This window comes from Balaenoptera musculus, chromosome 9 (assembly GCF_009873245.2).
Source record: "Balaenoptera musculus isolate JJ_BM4_2016_0621 chromosome 9, mBalMus1.pri.v3, whole genome shotgun sequence".
Lineage (NCBI taxonomy): Eukaryota > Metazoa > Chordata > Mammalia > Artiodactyla > Balaenopteridae > Balaenoptera > Balaenoptera musculus.
In genome coordinates, this window is record NC_045793.1 from 20812290 (window position 1) to 20835018 (window position 22729).

Here is a 22729-nt window from a genome sequence, read left to right on the forward strand (position 1 = left end):
AACTGGAAGTTGCTATGATTCTGTGCTACCGCAATAGTCAGATTGTATTGATGAAAATGATATAATAAGGCCTATGAAATAAATATTGCTCCAAATACGGAAGGATTGTCTCTGGGAGGTTGTGTCCGGCGTTCTGTTAAAATTTGGTCAGAGTGTCTTAGGTTCACTACAAGTGTCCTCTCTCAGTACAACCCGGCTAGGTTGCCAGGACTGGTGCCCTCCCCTTGGCTGTATGGGAGACAGCCAGGTGGGCTGCATCCAGCGCTTCCTCTTCTGAGCCTGAGGACTCGAGCAGGAAGAATGGGTGGCGAAGGGGGTAATGGCCCTTCCAGAATTTGGAGACAAATGCCACAGTTTGCTGCAGCCCCGTAGCCTGGAGCCTGCAGTCTCCCCTGTCCCTCGTCCTTCCTCACGGGTTGTTTAGCTGCTCAGCCAGTCCCTCTGCGCTCTCTGCATCTGGACTAATCTGGCCCACAACGCTTCCCTTTCTTCTCCAGGAGTCCCCTCGAATTCTGGTAGGTTCTTCAGCTTCCCAGTATCTTTCTACCTTCCCCATCTTATTCCAGTTCCTACCGTCTCCCTCCTGCCTCCAAAACTGGGCATTGATCTAAGACCAAATTACCCAGTTTTCTCCTTCTTGGCCATATGAAGTAGGAAAGCAGTAGCGTGGTTACTTAGCGAAGGCAGTCCCTAAGCAGGGAAAATGATGAAGGCTGAAGAGTAATTTTGGCACCAACTGTAAGTTGGCACCATAGCCCTCCTACCAAGACAGAGCAACCAGAAACCTGTCTCAACATTCGTTTATTGTTGACAGGTCTGAAACTGGGCATCTGGCCTCTGATTATTTTCTAGGGATTCCCTACTTGACTCAGAGAGTTTATAAGCTCTTACCGTACACAACTACTCCCACCCCGCCAAACCAAGCTTGTGTTGGCAGATGGCATGAACACAAGCACTAACCTTTGCTCTGAGAGAAAGCAGAGGCATCTACAAGGCTTGGAGTAACCAGGTTGCGGGTGTATTCCTGTACCCAAGGTCTGAGGAGGTCTCTCCTCTCCATCTTGGAGTCTGTCTCTATAGTTTAGATACAATGGACAGATCTTCCTGCTGGCTTGAAAGTTACTTCAAGCGAATCCTAAGGCCAGTCTTCCCTTCCTGTTCACTGGTGATGGATGTCCTCTTGTCTGGAACACTGTATGTTCAGTTCCTGTTCCATTCAAAACCAGAGCTCTGTTTAGCACTTTGTTTATAGCTCAATATTCTCATTATAAGACTTTGTGTACACCTCTGTCTCTCCCTACTAGAGTGGGAGCCAGCAGAAGGCAAGGATCACATCTTATTCAGCACCTACCGTAGTGATGGCGTGTAATGAATGCTTGATAAATGTCTGTGACTTAATAATATTTGTTGTTGGAGTAGCTGAGTAGATGAAAGAATGAATGAACCAGCTCTCATATTTTCTATCCTTAGACCAATTTTAGTGAACATTCTAATGTAGCAGGATAGGGGAAATGGAAATAACTCCCAAAGCCTCATAGGTAAAATAATGTAACTTTTAATTTGTGTTGGCATGAGTTCAATGTATTATATAGATACATATATTTAAAGTAAAAGAAATCCAAGGGTGATGCATTGTGTATGCTCAAGATTAACATTTTCTAAGTTGTCTAATTAAAGTGACTTTACAAAGTCAAAGATTTGTCATGCTTTTCTTTAATAATAATAATGGTGGTGATGATGATGGTGATGCTTTTCCTGGCCTTGAAGTCTTATTGAGATATTTCAAGTAGTAATAATTTGGTGTGTGTTAAGATGACTTGGTCTCAGTCACACACTGATACAGCCTTTGGAGATTCAAATTTAACGTTTGGCCCTGGACATGTCTTCATTTGCGGCTTGTAGGTCTTTTGATGGGACAGAGAAAACACTCCCAGTATTTCAGTTTTTATAACCAAGGGCCACTTCTGTGAGCTGCGATTTAAGTTTGTTCCTACTATGTGCATGGCAGGAGGTGACGTTTATGCTCCAGGTACTTTGTATAAACTGCTGCTCTCAGGCACCTTTAAAGCAAAGAGCTGCATTGTTAACTTACTAGTGCCCATTTTTATTACAGCGTTATTACTTGACATTTATTAAGCCATAACAGCACACCAGGCATTGTTAAAGACGAAAGGGAGAGGGAAGGATGGCTTACACTTCTCTAAATTAAGGGTCACCCAGAGTAAAGTGCAGTATGTTAGGTGTAGAATTTTACCTAATGAGAGGACTTTGTGTGAGCTTGAGAAAATAGCATCTCTTGAGTATTTGGTTTTGTCCTAAAGTAAGTGTGATGGGAAGTTGATTTCGAGTTCTTCCAGGTTGAGTTAATGTTGACATCAATTATGTTCTGTGTCCCCAAACTCTATATAGTTATTGCTGCTTATCCCAGATATCCTTTATGTAAGTAATAATTTTATTTTTTTATTTTTTGGCCATGTGGCATGTGGGATCTTAGTTCCCCAACCAGGGATCAAACCAGTACCCCTTGCAGTGGAAGTGTGGAGTCTTAACCACTGGACCACCAGGGAAGTCCCAGTAACAGTTATTTTATCTCCCTTTTTAGAGATATAAACCTTTCTGCACATAGCCCAGATATGGCAAGGGTACCATGATATAGTGGAAGATGAAAATTAGCCAACCTCTCTAGGTCACGAGATTTTAAGAAAGTGTATTTACAAAACAAAACAGTTGGGGCCCTTGTTCTTTGGAGATGCAGCAGAAGATGGCCCCATTTTTCTAGGTTTAGACCCTTGGTGGGGTGAGCCCACGTAGCAGAATCCCACGCAGGGTATGGTGAAATTGGCAAGATGCCATGAGGGTTTTCTGAGAAGAGCGGGGCAAGAGCTGCCTCCTCGGGAAAGGAAACCAGACACCGGGGACTCCTGTAGTGTTGAGGTGTGTTGTCCACTGAGCAAGAAGGCAGAGTCAGCCAGCCCCCACCAGTTTCATGTGGTCATGCGTTACTAAGCTCCCACTCTCTTCCTAGGTTTTGCCTAATGCCCCTATCATTTCCAGGTACCCAATATTACTGAATAAGGAAGAAAAATATATTGCAAAATTGGAAAGTTTTTCATTCACCTTATATTCTGGTGTGTTTGTGCTCATATACTTAGGGTATGTGAGGCCTGTTGGTTTATGAACAGTGTACCTGTGTGTGTAGAGCACTGTATTGTTCATATCATCTTGGATGGGTGACCAGAGGTCCTATCTTTGGGCTTGTCCTGGTTTTAGGACTTTTACTCAGTATCCTAAAACCTGGGGGAAGACTGGATAATGCTTTCCCCTCCCTCCTTGCATATCACCCGCCTCCTGTGGATTCAGAGGACTGAGTTGTGATATTGATTCCGTTTTCTAAAGTCACCAGTTCCCATGAAAGATGCATTGTTGCAACCTGTTAAAAAATCAGAATCTCTCCCCCAACCCCCCGAAAAAATTAGAATTCCCCTTGTGGCGCCAACCATTCTCGTATCCACCCTGCACTCAGCGAACGATTTATTGTGTCCGAGAGCTTTAGGAATCGTGGCTGCTCACTGATTGTCACTACGTGGCTTCTTGAGCCTTCCGAGTGGTAGGAGGAGGGCTCTCGCCACACTTTCCTCCCTTCTCTGGAATTACCTCATTATCCTTTTCCTTTATATTAGAACTAAAATGATGGGTAAGTAGTTTTCTCGAAATATAAAGCTCAGACCCGCATCAAAGAAGTTTCTAAGACATGAAAGTAGGAGAGGCAGCAGCAAAACCAACAGATAGCTCTAAAACAGATAACGAAGTGGAAATGTATTATACTAGAGTCTTTTTTTTTTTTTCTTTTTGGCTGCGTTGGGTCTTCGTTGCTGCGCGCGGGCTTTCTCTAGATGTGGCGAGCGGGGGCTACTCCTTGTTGTGGTGCGTGGGCTTCTCATTGCGGTCGCTTCTCTTTTGCGGAGCACGGGCTCTGTAGTGTGGCTCATGGGCTCTAGAGCGCAGGCTCAGTAGTTGTGGTGCACAGGCTCAGTTGCTCCATGGCATGTGGGATCTTCCCAGACCAGGGCTCAAACCCATGTCCCCAGCATTGGCAGGTGGATTCGTTTTTTTTTTTTTTTTTTTTTTTTAATTTATTTATTTATTTTTGGCTGTGTTGGGTCTTCGTTTCTGTGCGAGGGCTTTCTCTACTTGTGACGGGCGAGCGGGGACCACTCTTCATCGCGGTGCACGGGCCTCTCACTGTCGCGGCCTCTCTTGTTGTGGAGCACAGGCTCCAGACGTGCAGGCTCAGTAGTTGTGGCTCACGGGCCTAGTTGCTCCGTGGCATGTGGGATCTTCCCAGACCAGGGCTCGAACCCGTGTCCCCTGCATTGGCAGGCAGATTCTCAACCACTGTGCCACCAGGGAAGCCCGGCAGGCAGATTCTTAACCACTGTGCCACCAGGGAAGCCCAATACTAGAATCTTAAGAAGAGAGTTCTGAATACTACTTATTTATCTCAACGTCATTTTTGCCAAAACATCTTCATTTCTCTTTGACCAATTAATTCAACCTATAGGAAACTCTACGAAGGAAATCATCAGAAACAGTAGTGATAATTTTTGTCCATCACCATGGTGTTTTAAGCACTTAAAAATTAGAAACAGCCTAAATATGTATCTTTATTCTTTTCTGTTATTTTTTCCCCTAAGTTTCTACATTGATCTGTCAGTGTTATGAGAAGAATACTTGGATGTATTTTATTAGCTGCCTTTTAAGTGAATATTAGCATTAAACATTGGCAAAAAAATTGTTTTACTGGCTACAGAGTACCTACCAGGAGTGCTTCTTTGGGTGTTGTTCTCTATCCAGATCTTTGGTCTCCAGTTCTGCCATTGAATACCGTCAGCGACCTCCTTGCCCCGAAGTGCCACTGTGGGATGTGGTGGGGTAGGGCGGGAAGGGCAGAGGGCCAGCTTCTAGTGCTGGTGGGAGGAGGGAAGAGACAGGGAGCCACGTATAGAGTACAGAAAGGAAAAGCAAGGGGAGGAGACAGGTGGTGGGATCCATCAAAAGTCCCCAGTAATTTAAAGTCCACTAAACTGGATTTTTTCTTATTTTTGAGCAATATATATTTCTGTGTATCAACTTTATTCCACCCGTTCCTTTTTGGTAAGTATGTTTTTGGACAACTGTTCTATCTATCACTTCTTTATTACGGTTTTGGGTTCCCCAAATATTTCATCTTTCTCTTAGCATTTGTCATTCACCATTTCTTTTTTTAAATCTTTTCATACGAAGAAAGTAAATTGTTTAAATGTCTCTTGCTGCTAAGATTTAATTTTCCTTCTTGGGTATCTTGAAATTCTGCCTTTTGTTATTTTTACCTAATGGTGGCTTCTCCCATCAGCAGGAATGAAAGCAGTCAATAAAAATCAATTGTTGACTCAATGACTATATGGAGGGTTTACCATAATGCATATTGGAAATGTCTTTGAAACCCTTTTCCTGAATGGAAGGTGCCATGCTTGGGTTTTATGGCCTCCTAATATTAGACAGTAATCTCATTTAGCATTTTCCCAAAGTGAAAACAGTGCATTAGGGCAGCATAACAGCATTGCAGATCAATACAGAGACAGAGCTTTGCCCTTACAGATTAATCCAAGCAAAATGTACCAGAGTCTAGTCCAGGAACTGGAAGACAATTATGTTGATTTCCACCCCTCTTTCCCCCGTTCTACCATCTAATCATCAATACAGGTTGAAATGTGTACAAAAAGGATTTCTGAAAATGTCTGCGTTTGCGTGCACACACGCACTCTCACTCCCACTCACACAGAACAGACTACCATACAGGAAATAAAGGGCCCTGGAAGTGAGTAGTATTGATTTGTGGTGATAAAAGTATATTTTGACACCTTTCAAATTATGAATAACTCATGGACTTTAACTTGCATGACTAAATAGCTCAACCCAGGGTAAATGCTTACATATAACTTACATTACCTCTTTCTAAGGAGTCCATAGTATTAGATGAATGAATCCCATTGTGAAGAGTCTTTTTAGAAGGAAAAAAACCCACAGCATCTTCCTTGTGATGAGCACTATGTGGGAGCTCATTCGTTATGGTCTTTTGCGGTGTGTTAATGGGGAGGGACTGCATATCTGGTCGGGATGCTTCTAGCCTTCTCTCCCATCTTCTTTCCCCCTGCTTTAGACCTAAGGTATATTGGAGGGACGATGGTCCTCAACACTAGGATAGCACGTAACCCTGCTTTCTCATGAACTGTTAGAGGCATTAGTCATATATTTGCAAGGTTCAGCTAACCTGTTGCTTGATCCTATGTTATTTAGTATTTGTCCAGGAGCGTGTCTTGCTATAATCAGTTAGTCGTAGCTGTGCTTCTACCCTTCGAAACACAGCTGACTCTTTTTAGATACTGATGTTCATGGTAGGGGATCAGGGAAATCTGTGTCCGGAGACATTCACAGACATCTGAACTTCAAAACCTTAAAGCGAGTTGAAACTCCTGGGATTGGGATTTAAATTCTGTTCTTAGGTGTTTGGCAAATCAGTAAGGTAATGAATGAAGGAGTACAAACAATGTTATCTCTGTGTCTACTTTTTTAGAGGGTAGTAGGAAGTAAGTTCCCTTAGGGGCCAGTAACGTGGCTTGCATTTCAGTTTTCTATTCTAGCAAAATATGGATACTAGCTTAGTGTGTTGGATAAAAGTAATGAGGAGACAAATCGTCAGCCTGGGGTTTCCTTATTGATGAGAAATATTTCTCCTGTGTTCTCTAGGGGTTTTTCAGAACTCATCAATTTAAAATAATGCTATTTCTTGATTACTATGGAAATAACAAATTTAAATTCCAAGAGAAGAACTGATAAGAGGCTGGAACCTTTTGTATTAAACAAAACTAATTTGAAAAAAAAATCCCTAGATTAAAGTGATAGTAATATATATATTTTTCTGTGTATTTAGTCCTTATATTCCAAGTTCCTCTACCATTTTAACAAGAATATTTCATTTTTGTTTGTATAATCCATTTGGTTTATTTTATTATTATCATTTTACAAGTGTATATTATCAGCTCTTTGGAAGCATTTATGTTTAGTAGTGCATATTCACTGAAAGCGCTCTAACTAAAATCTTGAGATTTGTAAGTATAACTAGTAAAATTTTAGCTCAAGGAATTAAATTTTCTCTCCACCCATTTGTAGTCTCAACAATTTATTGCATGACTTCTATAAGAGGGATCCATGTCGATAGCTGAGATAACAAAGAAAATAAGATGCAGTCTTTACTTGGGATTTGCATGCTAGTAAATTGCAGTAGACTGTAGTGTAGTACATGGTGAAAGAAGTTAATACAGGTTAGGGGGTCACCATAAAGGGAATGATAGACTCTACTGTGGTTGGAGAGAGCTCTAGTGAAAGCCGTATAGAGGAGGTTGCACTTCAATACTTAGCTCAAGTATTGAAAGATGGGTAGGTATTTTCCAGATACATAGAACTGGGTGAGGCTTCGTTCGGTGCAGAGCATTTCCAAAATCAACAGCAGCGGAGCCAAGACGTGAAGGGACATCTAAGAACCAAACCCTGAACATGGTCTGGTTGAGGCAAAAGAGTAGGCAGGAACCTGATCCAAAAGGACCTGCCTGTTGACCATGGATTTTATTTGGAAAGCAGATACTGTCTAGACTTACTACTAGAAAGAACCTTCTGGGAGGTAGGAGTGGAGGGTGAACGTTAAGAGACAGAGAGACCCATGAAGGTCATTGCTTGAATCCAGGATATAAATGATTAGGAAATAATGTAATGACAGTGAGTATGGAGAAAGGACTGGACTGCAGGATATCAAGCTTTGTGACCAACTGGAGGTGGGAATGGAAGAGAACATTGGGGCTCCCAGGTTCCTGAGTCAACCGGCTGGGCTGAAGAGTAATTGGCCCCATTCACATGGTTACATTTGAGGTAGGGTGGGAATGCTGCCCTGTCCAGAGAGGCTCGCAGTGGTGTCAATTAATAGAACTAATTTCATAGAAATCACTTATCTTTGTTTTTTAACATCTTTATTGGAGTATAACTGCTTTACAGTGTTGTGTTAGTTTCTGGTGTATAACAAGAAATCACTTATCTTGAGTGATATCTTTCTTTAAAGGTCAAAGAAAATTATTGTTCTTAAACTTTTTTGGGGGGGGGGCATTTGTAAAATTTATATCTTAGTTAGTGTTTTATGTATTTTTTTAGCCTTGTTCTTTATTCCAGTTGAAGACCATTTGTCTCAGTGGTCCCTGTTTTTGTTTACAGGCGGTATGATTGTCATCCCATCTGTGCTGATCTGCAGGCCCAAATTCTCCAGTGTTACCGCCAGAACACCCAGCAGACCCTCAGCTGCTCCACTCTGGCCAATCAGTACAAGCGGTGTGTCAATCAGGCCAAACAGGTGGGTGTACAAACCAAGAGCTAACTAGGGCAGCAGAGGAATAAAAAGCCCAACATCATGGGCACTGGGAAGGACTCAGTAGGCTAATGTGTGTGAACGAGCTTTTTAAACCAAACTAGTCGTCATCAAGAATTGCTGTCACGAGTTGGTTAAGTTTTAATTGCCTTTCATCCAGGTGGCTGAAGGAAGAGTCCATAGTCTCCTTGTGTTCCACTTGCAGGGAAAAAAAAGGTTTTACATAAATAATACCTTTTCTAGTTGCTCTGAACTTTTGTCCTCTACTTTATAATTGTGTCCTCAAGGTCATTGCCCCATATTTCTGGGCCAATACTCAAAGCCAGCAAAGAGGAAGGATACACGTTAAGGGGCCAACAGCTTCAAGTCCATAAACAGCAAGTAGTCATGCAGAGAGTCTGGTTTAAAAAAACAAAAGGCAAACACAAAACTAAAATAAAAACCCACCATGCAAGCACCATTCAATCTTCTGCCAGTTGGTAGAGTCCAGTCAATTGGGCAGGGAAAGACAGGCCAGACATGGATTTAGGAAGCGATTTCCATCGCTTCTGTGTACCATAGCCATACTCTTCTCATGACCCTTCATATCAGAATAATACGATGATCGCGGGACATGTATTTTCTCTAATTTGTGTAGTTTAGAAAGCTAATGATAAACGCTGAAGTAAATTATCAATTCTGGCAGGTCACGTAATTGCCTATCATTTAACTGATTTTGTTGGGTATAGGTTGTTCTGACAGATGGAAATTGTTGGAAACCTTGGTTCTTTCTGCTGACAAATTGCCTAGACTTGACCTTCTAACCCAACTAAATCTAGTGTTTGAGTTACACAGCATGCCTTCCTACAGTCTAATTTGCTATAGTTATAATAATCCCAGTTAGTATAAATTTCTAACACTCTGTGAATATCTGATGGGAGGGCAGTATTGTCTGGATAGCTGGAAAATAACAACAACACTAGTAGAAAAAATAGAACCAAGATTTATTAAAAGCCTGTGTTGTCTTTAAAAGCCTTGTGGCTCGAGGCTTTTTTCTTTTTCTTTTTTTTCCCTCCTTAGCATTTATTTTTTATTTTTTCTATTTTTTAACATCTTTATTGGAGTATAATTGCTTTAAAATGGTGTGTTAGTTTCTGCTGTATAACAAAGTGAATCAACTGTACGTATACATATATCCACTCCCCCTTGTGTCTCCCTCCCACTCTACCTATCCCACCCCTCTAAGTCGTCACAAGAGGCTTCTTTCTTTTTCTTGTTTATACGGCACTTGCCTAACTCTTAGTAGTGTGCCAAGGATTCCTTTCTTTTAAGATCTTTGGTAGAAGTAGTGTTGCTGATGTTAAGTTAGTACATTTTATTTGTTAAAAACAGCTTCTGATATGTTCTTAACAATCTCCAACCTTCAATTTTAATACTAACTGAAGCAGGTGGAACCTGTAAGTTGGACTCATGGGTTTTTCTAGCTGATGTTAGTTCTGTATTAAGGCGGGGATGGTAGTGCACATAATGGCGAAGACAAAGTGCGTGTTTTGACACTGGTGTCTTGTAACATAGGTGCCTGTGTCCACAGTGATCTGTACCATTACTGAAGTAGCACCTGCAAGGGTGTCTGGAGTACTGACTCCATCCTGATTGTCCGGGTTGTGTTGAACTGTCTACACACAGCCCCATGAGATCAGTAGCGTACATTTACAGAGTAAAACAAGAGTTATTTAACTTGTGACAGAATCAAATATGCTACATGGTGCAACAGAGAGTTTGAATTAGGCAGATCTGAGTTTGTATCCAAGCTCTTTTATTGGCTCTGTAACCTTGGGCCTTGATTTTTCTCATCTGTGGAGTGAGGTAATGTAATTTACAGTGTTGTGAGGATTCCATTTCTATAAAGTATTCAATAAGTCAATTTTTTTCCTTCTTTCCTCAGTTGCATTATTCTGTGCTGAAACCAACTTAAACAAATCGGCCAAAAGCGTCAAATTATTACTAGTGATTCCAAAGGGGACCTCCCATCGTCCCCTCCCCACCCACCCATCAGCATAATTTAATATTTTCAGTGAGTATGTTTCAGGTGCCTATTGTTTTTACAACTGTTATATTCAAGTATTAGAGTATATAACACCAGCTGATATCAAAAAGATATGTCCACAAGACCTTATTTTAAACCTAAGATAGACGGCATTGAAATGGGAAGTAACCAAGAAACAGTAACACCTTGTATGTCTGTAGATTTAGATTTCAAGGTCATTTCACATCCATTCTCTTACTTGTTTTTTATGACAACCTGAGATGTAAATAAAGATGGTTTTATTTTCACCATTTTACAGTTGAGAGAATTGAAACCCAAGGAAGTCATGATGGTAAATTAAACAACTAGACCAAGATAGACCTTGCCATAAAAACAAGAAATTTAAAAATACATGGTGTGTGGCTTTTCAGTTGTGTGTGTGAAGGGACATCCAGTATCCACTAATACAGAAATAAGGCAGTGAGGGAAGATATGAACGATAATCATGAAGTGAAGGGGAAAAAACCTGAAGATCAAATGAAGTAGTCATTGAGACTGAAAGTAACAAAAAGGAGGGTGGGATTATAAAGGCCATGAGCAAAGGTGCAGTTTAGCGCTGCCCCATTTTAGGACCATGCCAAGATGGCCAGCGGGGGTTATATCAGTATTTCATGAGTAGTCACTTTTCCACTAACACCACGTTTTCCGTGTGTGTGTGTGTGTGTGTGTGTGTGTGTGTGTGTGTGTGTGTGTGTGTGTGTGTGTGTGTGTGTGTGTGTGTGTGTGTGTGTGTGTGTGTGTGTGTGTGTGTGTGTGTGTGTGTGTGAAGCTAGTCTAACTTTGTGACTCTGGCTCTGCCCCTGTTGTTAAAAGAGACTTGGGCAGGATACGTGGTCCTGAGCATTTGTTGTTACAGTTCCTGACTGGTCCACACCCCTTCTTGAGTTTCCTTGTTAAATCTAAAGAACAAGCTGGACATGCTGAGATACTAAACACAACAACCCATTAGGTCATGTTGTCCATTTCCGCCACAGTGCAAGAGTTTTCCCCTTGGAATAATTCCAGTAGCCAAATCCACTCCACTTTTAAGTGACTCATAAGATTGGGCTTTCACTGGTTCCCTTGGGGCATTGTTCTCTAGACTAATAGATTTTACTGATAGGAAAATTTCCGGATATTCCTTAGCCTTACTTTTCGTCTCTTATTCATCCACTTATTCACATCAATCTTTCTTCAGCTAGTCTTAAACAGTCCTCACGGGTCAACATGAGACATTTAGACTGTTAACTTCCAGTGTATTAAATTGTGTGTTCTTCATAATGGTAAAGAGATAATTCAATTGCTGTAATTATTACTTCTCAGACTTAAAAGCTACTGGCTAGCTATATGAGATACAGCATTTAAAAATGTAGGAGGACGTTGATTGATAAACTTCTGTGTCTTTTATTTCTCATATCTGCTTAGCCTCATAGCTTTCTATAAACTCTCCAAGTTTGAATTACCTGTTCTTACCATCAAAACCTGATTTCCATTCAGTCTTGCTTCACGTACGTTACAGGAGACTGGAAGGGAGAGAGCAATGGGAAGCCAATAGTAGTGGCCCACTAGTGGACCAAAATGTGCCCAAGGCTTATAAAAGGGGGGTGTGTGGAAAGGGCTTGCTCCCAGATCTGCACTGCCTCTGCTCCCTGGGACACCCCACTGCCCCTCAATTTACTTGCAGAATCCAGCTGCTTAGGGGTAACAGTTTTAAGCATTCCAGCTCTTTCCCCAGCCCTGCTGCTATTGACAGAAAGGTTCGGAAACTGGCTGGACTCTTGAACATTCTGTGCTCGCCAGAGGAGAGAGTTTGTGGGGAATGCTGGAACGTTCTAATCTAGTCATGGTGACCTGGGCTTCATTTTCTTTTTTGGTAAATTAAGGGTTTGAACTAGGTGATCCACGAGGGCCTCGCAGCTGTTATTTAGGGCTGATTGTACTTCCGTGTCTGAGAGCAGGCTGCAGGCCGCACGAGCACCCAGGTTGCTGAGCACATTCAAGCTAAGAGACGTGGGCTGTTTGGCCCGAGCAGCATCTCTGCTCTGGTGGCCTCCAGCATTTGTGCCTCTGCTTCTTAGAGTTTGCTGTCAGCCTTAAGCTTCCCCTCCAGAAGAACAGCTGCACTTCTGATTGGTCTGCATGTTGCCTGGTCTTTCCTTGAAGCTCGTACCCCTGACAGCCCTGAGGAAGCCAGGGTGGCAGAATGAACTGGGAGGGGGTGAAAACAGTCTCAGTTTCTCCGAAGTCAGTGGAGTGAAAAATGGCTGTCTCAGTGCTGCCTGGCAGAATGGAGCCCGCCGGCTGATAAACTGCGTTAGAGAAAGCAGGCTGCGTCCCTCAGCCAGCCCTAGGCTACCCTGTACTGTGCTGGCTTCCACCCCGTGGGCCACGGGCCGTGGGTGGTAAGGGATTGTGGAGATGGAGCAGGAAGCCGGATCAGAAGAGCCACGGAAAGGCCAGGACTAAAAGTAAGGGCCAGACCCAGGAGACGCCCAAGGGACAGAGGTGAGCGTGGAGGCTGTAGTCAGACGGTGGAGGCCAGGCGGGCTCTGATAAACCGTAGCCGAGGTTTAAATCGGCAGGTGGGCAGTGGGGCAAGCAACTCAGCTAAAGGAAGGACCGAAATGAGGGCATCTTATAAGTGAGTCACCTCCACTTAGGCCTGGGTGCTTCCTGCTCATCTCTCTGAGGAGAACAAAAAGTTACTCGACTGTAACGGGGAGCATGGGGTCAAGACCTTGATAAATGAGGCCAGATCCTAATATGAAGTTATTCCATTCCAAGGTTAGTGTACCTAACTCTTCATTTCAAAAATGTAAACGACACCTCCAGTCTGTGGTTTCCAACAAAATAGAAGACCTCAAGATCAGTCCCTGGAGAGGAATTTGCCCTGGCAGAACGTGTCAGCGTTCTTGAGGACAGTGTATTTTCTCTCCCCTTGTACTTGGATTTATGTTAGACCAGGGCTCAAGTACATCCCTGTTCTTTGAGTATGAAGAGCACCTGGAAACATAGCAGTAGCTGTCACTTTAGAAATCAGAATTCTTGAAAGAAAAACCTAGTGCCAGAGCAGGCTGTACTTTATCATTGTTTTCAGATGAGCTATAAATTACATGTAAATGGTTTCATAGACTCATAAGCTGTTAGAGCTAGAGGGATGTAGAAATCTTGTAACCTAATCACATCTTTTCACTTGGAAAAATTAACAGCCAGAGAGTTTCAGTGATCTGTAGATGGGGCAGAGTCCAGACCAGAATAGTCTGATGCCAAACGCAGTACGCTGTTCCCTATAACATCAGATCGCAAACATGGGTGATCCGAATCACCTGGGGAGTTTATTTAAAATGCACATGCCTGGTCCATACCCAAGAATTGGATTCAGGTCTGAGGTGGGACCTAACATCTGAACTTCCAACAAATTCCCCAGGTACCTCTGTCCATGGAGTCTGAGAACCACAGCTCTGGAGCCCATTGGCCTGAACTGCATGAGAGGTCTTCAGCCTCTCAGAGGTCCTGCCAAGGCTCCCCGCTTTCGGGAGATGCGGAGCTGCTGGTCACTGCCTACCGGCTCTGAGCCACCTGCAGAGGTCTGGTCAGACTCACTAGTTCCTTTCCCAACCTCGGGAACAAATCAGAAGATGTCCTGGACAGAGGGCAGGAGCCTCTGAAAAGGAAGTTCTCTTCTCCCGGCCTCTTGTCCCCATTGAAACTGTAGGTGCTCTTAGATGAGGGACCACACCCAGTTTTCCTGGGAGGAGAGAGGCACCGGCCGAGGAAACAGTCTCCTGGCCAGCTCATAGTTGTGACTGGACCCTCCCTTGGCTCTGCTGCTCGCAGTCACCCTGCTCCCCTCCCCTGGACCCACATCAGAGGCCCGCCTCCTTAAGCAGATTGCTTCCGATGTACACAGATGCCCACCTTCAGGAGGCATGAAGATAAATCAAGTAGGTTCACTTTCTGGGAAGGCTTATGGGAGTGTGCTTTTATTGTGTCTGAAGGCTTCTTTATCATCACCACCTAATGACATTTATTAATCGCCTAGCTGGGCTGCTCATCCTCAGGAGGACGCATGAGCGGTCCAGAAGAGCTTTCCCATCCTTCCGTGGGGCTGCCCTTCAAATTTGGAGTCACGTCAAAGCAAACTAAATTCCAAAGTTTAGATTTCTTACCCCAGCCTCTTCCATCATAGGAATCCTTTTCTAAACCGCTTTCTGAGGGTAATAGTTGCTTTATGGCATTTTCTTTTTTTTTTTAATCTGGGTTTAATAGAAGAAGTATTACCATGGTAATAGACTTTCATTTTTCTTAATAGGCACTTCTTTTCTAGTACTTATGCTTCAAGAGTTAGAAGTGCAGTATGTTAGTGTTTTGTCTGTTATTACAGCAAGTTGTATAAACAGTTAATTACTTGTAACTTAATTTGAATATCACACAGAGCATTTGTTATAAGAAGAGATGAAAGTAGACCCAGGCATAAAAAAGTTAAGCTGCGTTTCCTTCAAAGCAGAAAGAATAAAGAACAGCACTTGCTGGGGGGAGGAGACAGATACTGAAAACAAAATAAGTTAGCTAATCAGATTTTCAGGTGGCCAGGAGTAGTACTTGGCGCACAGGCAAAGCATGCTCTGTGCTTCTCATAAATTGAATTTATTGATTACTTTCCCTTCTTTCTCACTTACAATCTTCTGCTTCTGTCTCTCTCACTCCCTGTTCCTCCTGGGAGGCTCCATTCTCTTCCACTCCCCACTTTTCCTGTCCCTCCTTAGTGAAAACTCGGGTATGTCAAGGACGTATTTCCATTTTAGTTTCCCCCCCGTAAACCTTTCCCCTGTAAGTGTTCCTTCTTACATACCAGACTTTACTAGGTCTTTGAAATCTTGGTGAGATGCTGGGTAACGTCAGACAGAGGCAAGCACTCTGAATGATATCCTTTTTAAAAAAGACCAAGAACACTATTTTTATTCTGTCATGATGGTTGCGAGCAATCCCGGGTTGCCGTAATTCCTCGTAAATATATTGTGAGAGCTAGTAGCTGACACACTGCTACGATAGTCGCCCCTCCAAGAAAGCTGTAATTTAAAAAACAGTTGATGAGATTACTGTGTAACAAAAATATTAGAGGAAAACAGTTAAGATCGTCTTAATCAATGGAAATGACACGCAGCCTGTGGTCCCCAGGGGACCTGCTCCTGTCTGACACGGCGGGCTGCAGGTCCTTCCTTCCTCTGTGGCTGGAATCAGAGAGAGACTTGGGAAAAGAGCTATGTGGGTGCCTGAACCATTCTGTCCTTTTAGTAATTTACCCAGCCGTTTATAAAAGGTGTTTCTGCAGGCCCCAATACGTGAACGAGGAGCAAACGCAAGGAATTTCTTTCTCCACGTTAAGATTAAGTGTTAGCAGTTCCTCAAATGAAGGAAGTGATTTCTTATAACTTGTAAATCTTCTCCCTCATTCTTTCGGGAATTTCCTATGTTAATTTATGCAGCGTTAAATGTATGCAGTGTGGAAATTCAGCCCAACAGCAGCGACTTATAGAACCGGTACAGAGACGGTAGGAGAACCTATAGGTGGAAACTGACAGATACAGACCCTGCCAGGCCTCAGGATCCCTCCAGCTGAAGTTCCTTGGGCCTGGATTTGGGCAGGGTTTATTGCATCGTTGTGATATAGTAAAAGCACAGAATGTTTTACCAATTAATTCATCTAAAAATTTTTTCAACTTGACGTTTGTTAATGTCTCCGACAGAAATGAGGTGGTTTTGTACCGCCTCTGGCCCCCATTGGTAGCAGCTGAGTGCAGTTTGACAACATGTGTATAGACCAGCCCTGGAAGACACAGCCTTGGCCCCTGTGTCTTCAGGGAGTCACCCAGGAATCAGGTGAACTGCCGTGCTCTCTTTGAGGATGTGATTTTTAATACTCATACCAAGGTATTTTGTGAATGTGGTTACTTCTCTGTGTTTTATATTTGTTCAAAAATTTTCTTCTAGTGTCTTCATGTTAGACTGGCCCACGATCTTCACAGCAGCCAGGGTCCAGCTCGTCTCTCTTATGAGAGTCTTACATTCTTAGCATTAACATGGCCTGGCTGAAAATTACCCCTCCATATTTGGTTGGGATGGCAGGGAGGAGAAAAGTAAAAAGATTTCCTAGACCCTTGTGAACACTTTAACTGCTGCTTTTAATTATGTGTGGTCACTGCGGATTATTCTGCAACATTTGAAAAGAGGTATGTTGTCACACGGCTGTCACTATAGCCATGAGACCTAAATTGTAGAATGAGGCACAGCCATGTGGTTTTGACCAGGCAGGTAACAGCTTATAGTTCCCATTGGTATGTTGAAGTAAGTAGCGAGTATGTAACCCACAAAGTGGCATCACTCACAAAGTGATCATTTTCTTTAGTAATTAAGTGCCCTTACGTGGCCCCAGTATAGAGAGCTGCTTTATACTGACTTCCGTTTTGTATTAATAAATAATGTTTTGGCGAGGTTGTCTATATATCTGGAGTTTATAGAGCTTTCCGTCTGCATAGTTGGACTTTCACAGGTCAAGTCACAAAGGTGTGAGGATAAATGATACTGTGACATTGCCTGGTCTGACACTTACATGGTAAGTGCTCGATTTTTAAGTTTTCCAACAAATACAGATGAGTTTGAGAGGAGCCTCACATTCTGATGTTCTACAAGATGACCCTCTGCTGAGTGGAGTCTTCCACTTAATCTGCTTTGTCTTTCCGGTTTTCTCTAGACGCATCTAGCTTTTCTAATTTATTCAATCCTTCCTCCTTGACTGCATCATTGTCTTTTCTGACCATTTCTATATGCGTCCTTTACAAACTCCTTTGTCTGCTTTTATATCTATTCTTCTTTTGTGCCCTATGGACGTAGGCTTCTTAGAAGCCTGTAAAATCATGAATACCTTAGGATAACCTTTAGGATAAGCTATTCATCCTGTGTTTCTGTGACCCAATATGCTTATCTGTCCTTCTCCTTCTCCTTTTCCTTTTCTGCCCCTTTATTTCAATCTGTTTTCTTCATCTCTGACCTTAAATCTTTAGCTCTAAAGACCTTTGACCTGTTTCCCAAGCCTGCAACTTCCCTCTAGACATTTCCTTCGGGTATGTCTCATCATCTTCCCAGACTCCCAAACCCCAAATTTATCTTCCTCATTCCCAAGATGACTCCTCCCACTGACTTCCGTGTTTCTCTTGGTCACACCACCTTTCTCCCTGTCACTGAGGCGCCACCATACCTAAGGTCTCATCACTGCTTTTTTTCCTTCCCTTGTCTTTCTATGACTCTATTTCTTGCTCCCACCATAGCTTCGTTTCTAATCTGTCTCCTCCCCGGTCTTCCCACCTCCAGACTCTCCTCCATTGGATCCATTGTGCTAAGGAAGTCTGGGTAACCTTCCTAAATGACATTTTCCTGTTAAAGACATTCACTGGATTCCTAGGTTTTTTCAGTGGCCAGCAAGGAAGTATCTCAGCCTGACATTCACAGTGGACCTTTTTTATACTCTTTTCTTGGAACGTCCTGAGTGCCTACCCTTTCCTCTAGCTAGGCCTGTCTCTCTCCTCCATTCTTCATCCCATACATACCGGGCTTTTTCCTTCCTCTGAATCTTTACCAGTGCTTGTCCCCCTCATCCCTCCCTACCTTCTGTGTATATTCTATCCACAGTGAAAGATCATCTGAGGATCCTTCCCTGATCACTCCAGCTGCAGAGAGCTATCCTCTTCTGAAATAGGCAGCACCACTCTGCTTTTGAACTAATACCTTCTCTGGAAGAGTACACAAAAAATTGGGAAATAGGAGAAAGACAAAAAATTACTTTGTTCTATATATTCTTTTGTTCTTCTTGAATTTTATACTGTGTGCGTGTAGTACTTATTCAGTAAAATAAAATTTTAACATATATTTAGCAAATGTATTTTTAGAAATAGCAAGTTATTACTCTGTATTATGCCTTAATTTTCCATGAACATGTGTATTGGTTTCCCCATATCACCTAACTCAGTACAATGAGTACCTAGTAGGAGCTCAGTTAAGAAGTTGGGTGAATAAGTGGCTAGAAGGGTGAGGGATGGAAGGAAGAAGGCATGAACAAACAAGAGGCAATCTTGGGCCTGACGTAGCTCTTCTTCCTGAGTAATTTCAAAACTAAAGGGGAAAGGATCACTTTTGCCTTCTTAAAGTTTCCTAAGAATGGAGACAGTTTATCTCCTGCCCTGGCTAGTTAGAGTTTTAATCTGATAGTTAAGAATTTTTTCTGTCTAGGATTTTATATATAGAAAATCCTAGAAACTCAACCAAAAAAAACTGTTAGAATTGATCAGCAAATTCAGTGAAGTTGCAAAATACAAAATTAACATACAAAAATGAGTAGTGTTTCTATACACTAACAATGAATGTTCTGAAAAAGAAACTGATCCCATTTATAGTAACATCAAAAACAATAAAATGCTTAAGAATGTATTTAACCAAGGAGATCAAAGATCTCTACTCTGAAAGCTACGAGACATTGATGAAAGGGATCAAAGAAGATACAAATAAATGGAAAGGTATTCCATGTTCATGGATTAGAAGAATTGATACTGTTAAAATGGCAATACTACCAAATGCCATCTATAGATTCAGTGCAATCCCTATCAAGATGCCAATGGTATTTTTTTATATGGAAATAGAACAAAACACTCCTAAAATTTATTTGGAACCACAAAAGACCCTGAATAGCCAAAGAAATCCTGAGAAAGAACAACAAAGCAGGAGGCATCACACTTTCTGATCTCAAACTATACTGTAGAGCTATAGTAATTAAAACAGTACGGTACTGGCATTAAAACAGACACATAGACCAGTGGAACAGAATCGAGAGCCCAGAAATAAACCCAAGGATGTACAGTCAACTAATATTTGACAAGGGAGATAAGAATACTCAATGGAGAAAGTCTCTTCAATAAATGGTACTGGGCAAATTGGATATTCACGTGTCAAAGAATAAAACTAGACCCCTGTCATGTACCACACACAAAAAATAATTCAAAATTGATTAAAGACTTAAATGTAAGAAACCATGAAGCTCTTAGAAGGAAACATAGGATCAAAGCTCTGTGACATGGGTGTTGGTGATTATTTTTTGGAAATCACATGTAAAGTACAAGCAACAAAATCAAAAATAAACAAGTGGGACGACATCAAACTGAAAAGCTTGTGTACAGCAAAAGAAAGTGAAAAAACAACCTACAGAATGGGAAAAAAATATTTACAAACCATGTTTCTGATAAGGGGTTAATATCCAAAATGTATAAAGAACTCATACAACTCAATAGCAAAAACAAAAAAAAATCCAATTAAAAAATGGGCAAAGGATCTGAATAGACATTTTTTCTTCAGAGATGTGTGAATGGCCAACAGGTGTAAGAAAAAATGCTTAACATCACTAGCCGTTAGGGAAATGCAAATTAAAACCACAATGAGATATCACCTCATGGCTGAATGGCCGTCATCAAAGAGACAACAAATGCTGGCATAGATGTGGAGAAAAGGCAACCCTTGTGCACTGTTGGTGGGATTGTAAATTGGTGTAGCAACTATGGAAAACAGTATGGAGAATCCTAAAAAAATTAAATATAAAACTACCATATGATCCAGCAATTCCACTTCTGGGAATATATCCAAAGGAAACAAAAACACTAACTTGAGAATACATCTGCACTCCCATGTTCATAGCAGCATTATTTACAATAGCCAAAACATGGAAACAACCTGTGCTTTTCAATAGATGAATGGATAAAAAAAAGCTGTGGTGTATATATAGACAGTGGACTATTATTCAGTCATTAAAAAAACCCAAGGAAATCCTACCATTTGCTACAACATGGGTGGACATTGAAGGCATTATGCTAACTAAAGTAAATCTGACAGAGAAAGACAAATACTGTATGATCTCACTTATATGTCAAATCTGTATACAAAAAACATCAAGCTTATAGACAAAGACATAAGATTTGTGGTACAAGAGGTGGCAGGGGGCGGTGGGAGAGGTGTAGGAGGAAGGAATTGGAGGAAGGTGGTCAAAGGTACAAACTTCCAGTTGTAAGATAAATAAGTACTAGGGACGTAATGTACAACATGGCGACTATAGATAGCACTGCATTATGATATAGCAAAGTTGTTAAGAGAGTGGATCCTAAGAGCTCTCAATACAGTGATAATTATTGTCTTTTCTTTTTTTTGTATCTAAATGAGATGATGGATGTTAACTAAACCTATTGTGACAATCATTTCAGAATATATTTAAATCAAACCATCATGCTGTACACCTTAAACCTTATACAGTGATATATGTAATTAATTCTCAATAAAACTGGAAAAAAAAATTCTTCCTGTCTACTGTTCCTCACCCACACCCACACAAATAACTAAATAGAATGTAGGGGCCATTTTTGTAATTTGGGAATACATACTTAGATCTGTGTAGCTCCACCCAGCATTATGAGTTCAGGAACATCTGCATTCTGCCTAGCGTGAGCAGAGGTTTCAGGGGGAGAATCTTGTCTTCAATTGAGAGGTTCCCTCTCCACCCCACTCCACCCCTGCCCCCTTAGCAGTAGCTTTCCCCCAGTCTCTGCAGCCACTAGAAATGCTCCCACACATCCCCAAATGTCCAGGGTAGTGAGACGGCACGCACACTCCGCACTATGCCCCCACCCCCTCACAGTCCAGAGCATGTTCACCCTTAGGGCTTAGTTTGATATGGTGGAGGAGGGGTCATTTGGAGATGATACGTGATTAAGCAATGATGTTCATTAAAGGTAGTCATATTTCAAGACAAGGGAGCATGTGCCTTGCCATATGTGTTTTTGAGGTAGGTCTTTGAAAAGCAACACAAACAATACTAAATAGCTACTGCCCATTTTTGGTCCCCTTCTTCTGGTGGTAAATCTCATGTTTTCTGTTTCTCTTTCAGAGCATGCTTGAGAAGGGAGGATAAAAGCAACTTTTAGAACAAGCAGAATTCCTGCAGCGTTAATTCCAGAGGTGGAACATTTTTTTTTTTCCTAGTAAGAAAGCAACTCCTTTAAAGAGAAGACCATTAAAGAGAAACATCAGAGAGCAGATTCAGCAGAAGCATATCACAGTTTGGTCAGCAACAGTCTGAAAAGCCAAGGCCTAGATCAGGGGTCAGCCATCAAGGGCGTGCTGCAGCGTTAATAAATCCATTTATGGTGATTAAAACGAAAGGCAGTCCTCTCCGCCTTCTGTGCTTTCTATTCAACTTCCTCTTCTAACCAAGCTCCATCCCTGGGTGAACCTGCCCTTCCACAAAGCTGGGGGTTTGGATCGAGGGCTGAGGTCACTGGAGTGGGGAGAAGAGAAGGCCAGACCCCTCCATCTCGGGCCAGCAGTGCTGGGCGGAATTGGCCAGGCTGCGGCATGTTGGATTTCTTTTTCTTTTCTCCCTTGACTATATAAGAGCTACTTTATTTTAACTTATTATGGTGATCATGTAAGAAGACAAAAAGAGAAAATTTACCTCTTTTACTGGAATAATGTTTCTGATTATGAGTGAAATAAGGCATTTTTTATCCACATGAAGGCAACCTTGGCTTCTGCAACCTCTCGTCTATCATGAATACTGACATCTTTACTTCACTCACTATCAATAATAAATATATTTTCTGACGAAGACTGTCATTGTAGTCTGGGGCCTCGTGTGTTTTTTGGGTTTTTTTGCCAGGTTAGATGGTTATACTTATGGGAATTGAGTTGATTTATATTGTTATTAATTTGTATTTGTGTGGTGCCTTTACTCTAAAAAGCTCCAACACACTTTGCAGATCCTCAGACAGGCAAGAGATGCTTATAATTTGCCTCTCAGGTACATAAGATTCAGTAAGATCTTTACAAATTGCCTGAACCTTCCTTTCTTTGGGATGGCCAAAGTCATCCTGCCTGGGGCAAGCACTAGATTAGGTAACCTTGGTTAGGAACTTCTGACCCTGCAATACTAGGAAAATGTTAAAAGGAAAAAAAAAATTGACCCTGAGACTTGATGAAATTGGAAAGAGAAGAAAAACTTCCTGATTATAACTCTTACTTTTCTACCAGAGGATTGGTGCGTCAACACTGGAAGTTGGAAATGAGCATTCACACCAAATGGAAAGATCTTTCTGGGAAATAGATGAAAAAGAGAATGCCAGTGATCTGTGATGTCATCGAAATATCTT

At 41.8% G+C, this 22729-nt stretch overlaps 1 protein-coding gene across 1 annotated transcript in view; it reads left to right on the top strand.

Moving 5' to 3' along the window:
* The window catches only part of CHCHD3 (coiled-coil-helix-coiled-coil-helix domain containing 3), a 281556-nt gene extending 259360 nt beyond the window's left edge, over positions 1-22196 (top strand). The window contains exons 7-8 of the mRNA XM_036862858.1: positions 8299-8434; positions 21469-22196. Of these exons, the coding sequence (XP_036718753.1) occupies positions 8299-8434; positions 21469-21492 (160 nt within the window). The 3' untranslated portion in view covers positions 21493-22196. The remainder of the gene's footprint in view (positions 1-8298; positions 8435-21468) is intronic.
* Positions 22197-22729: the final 533 nt, after the last annotated feature.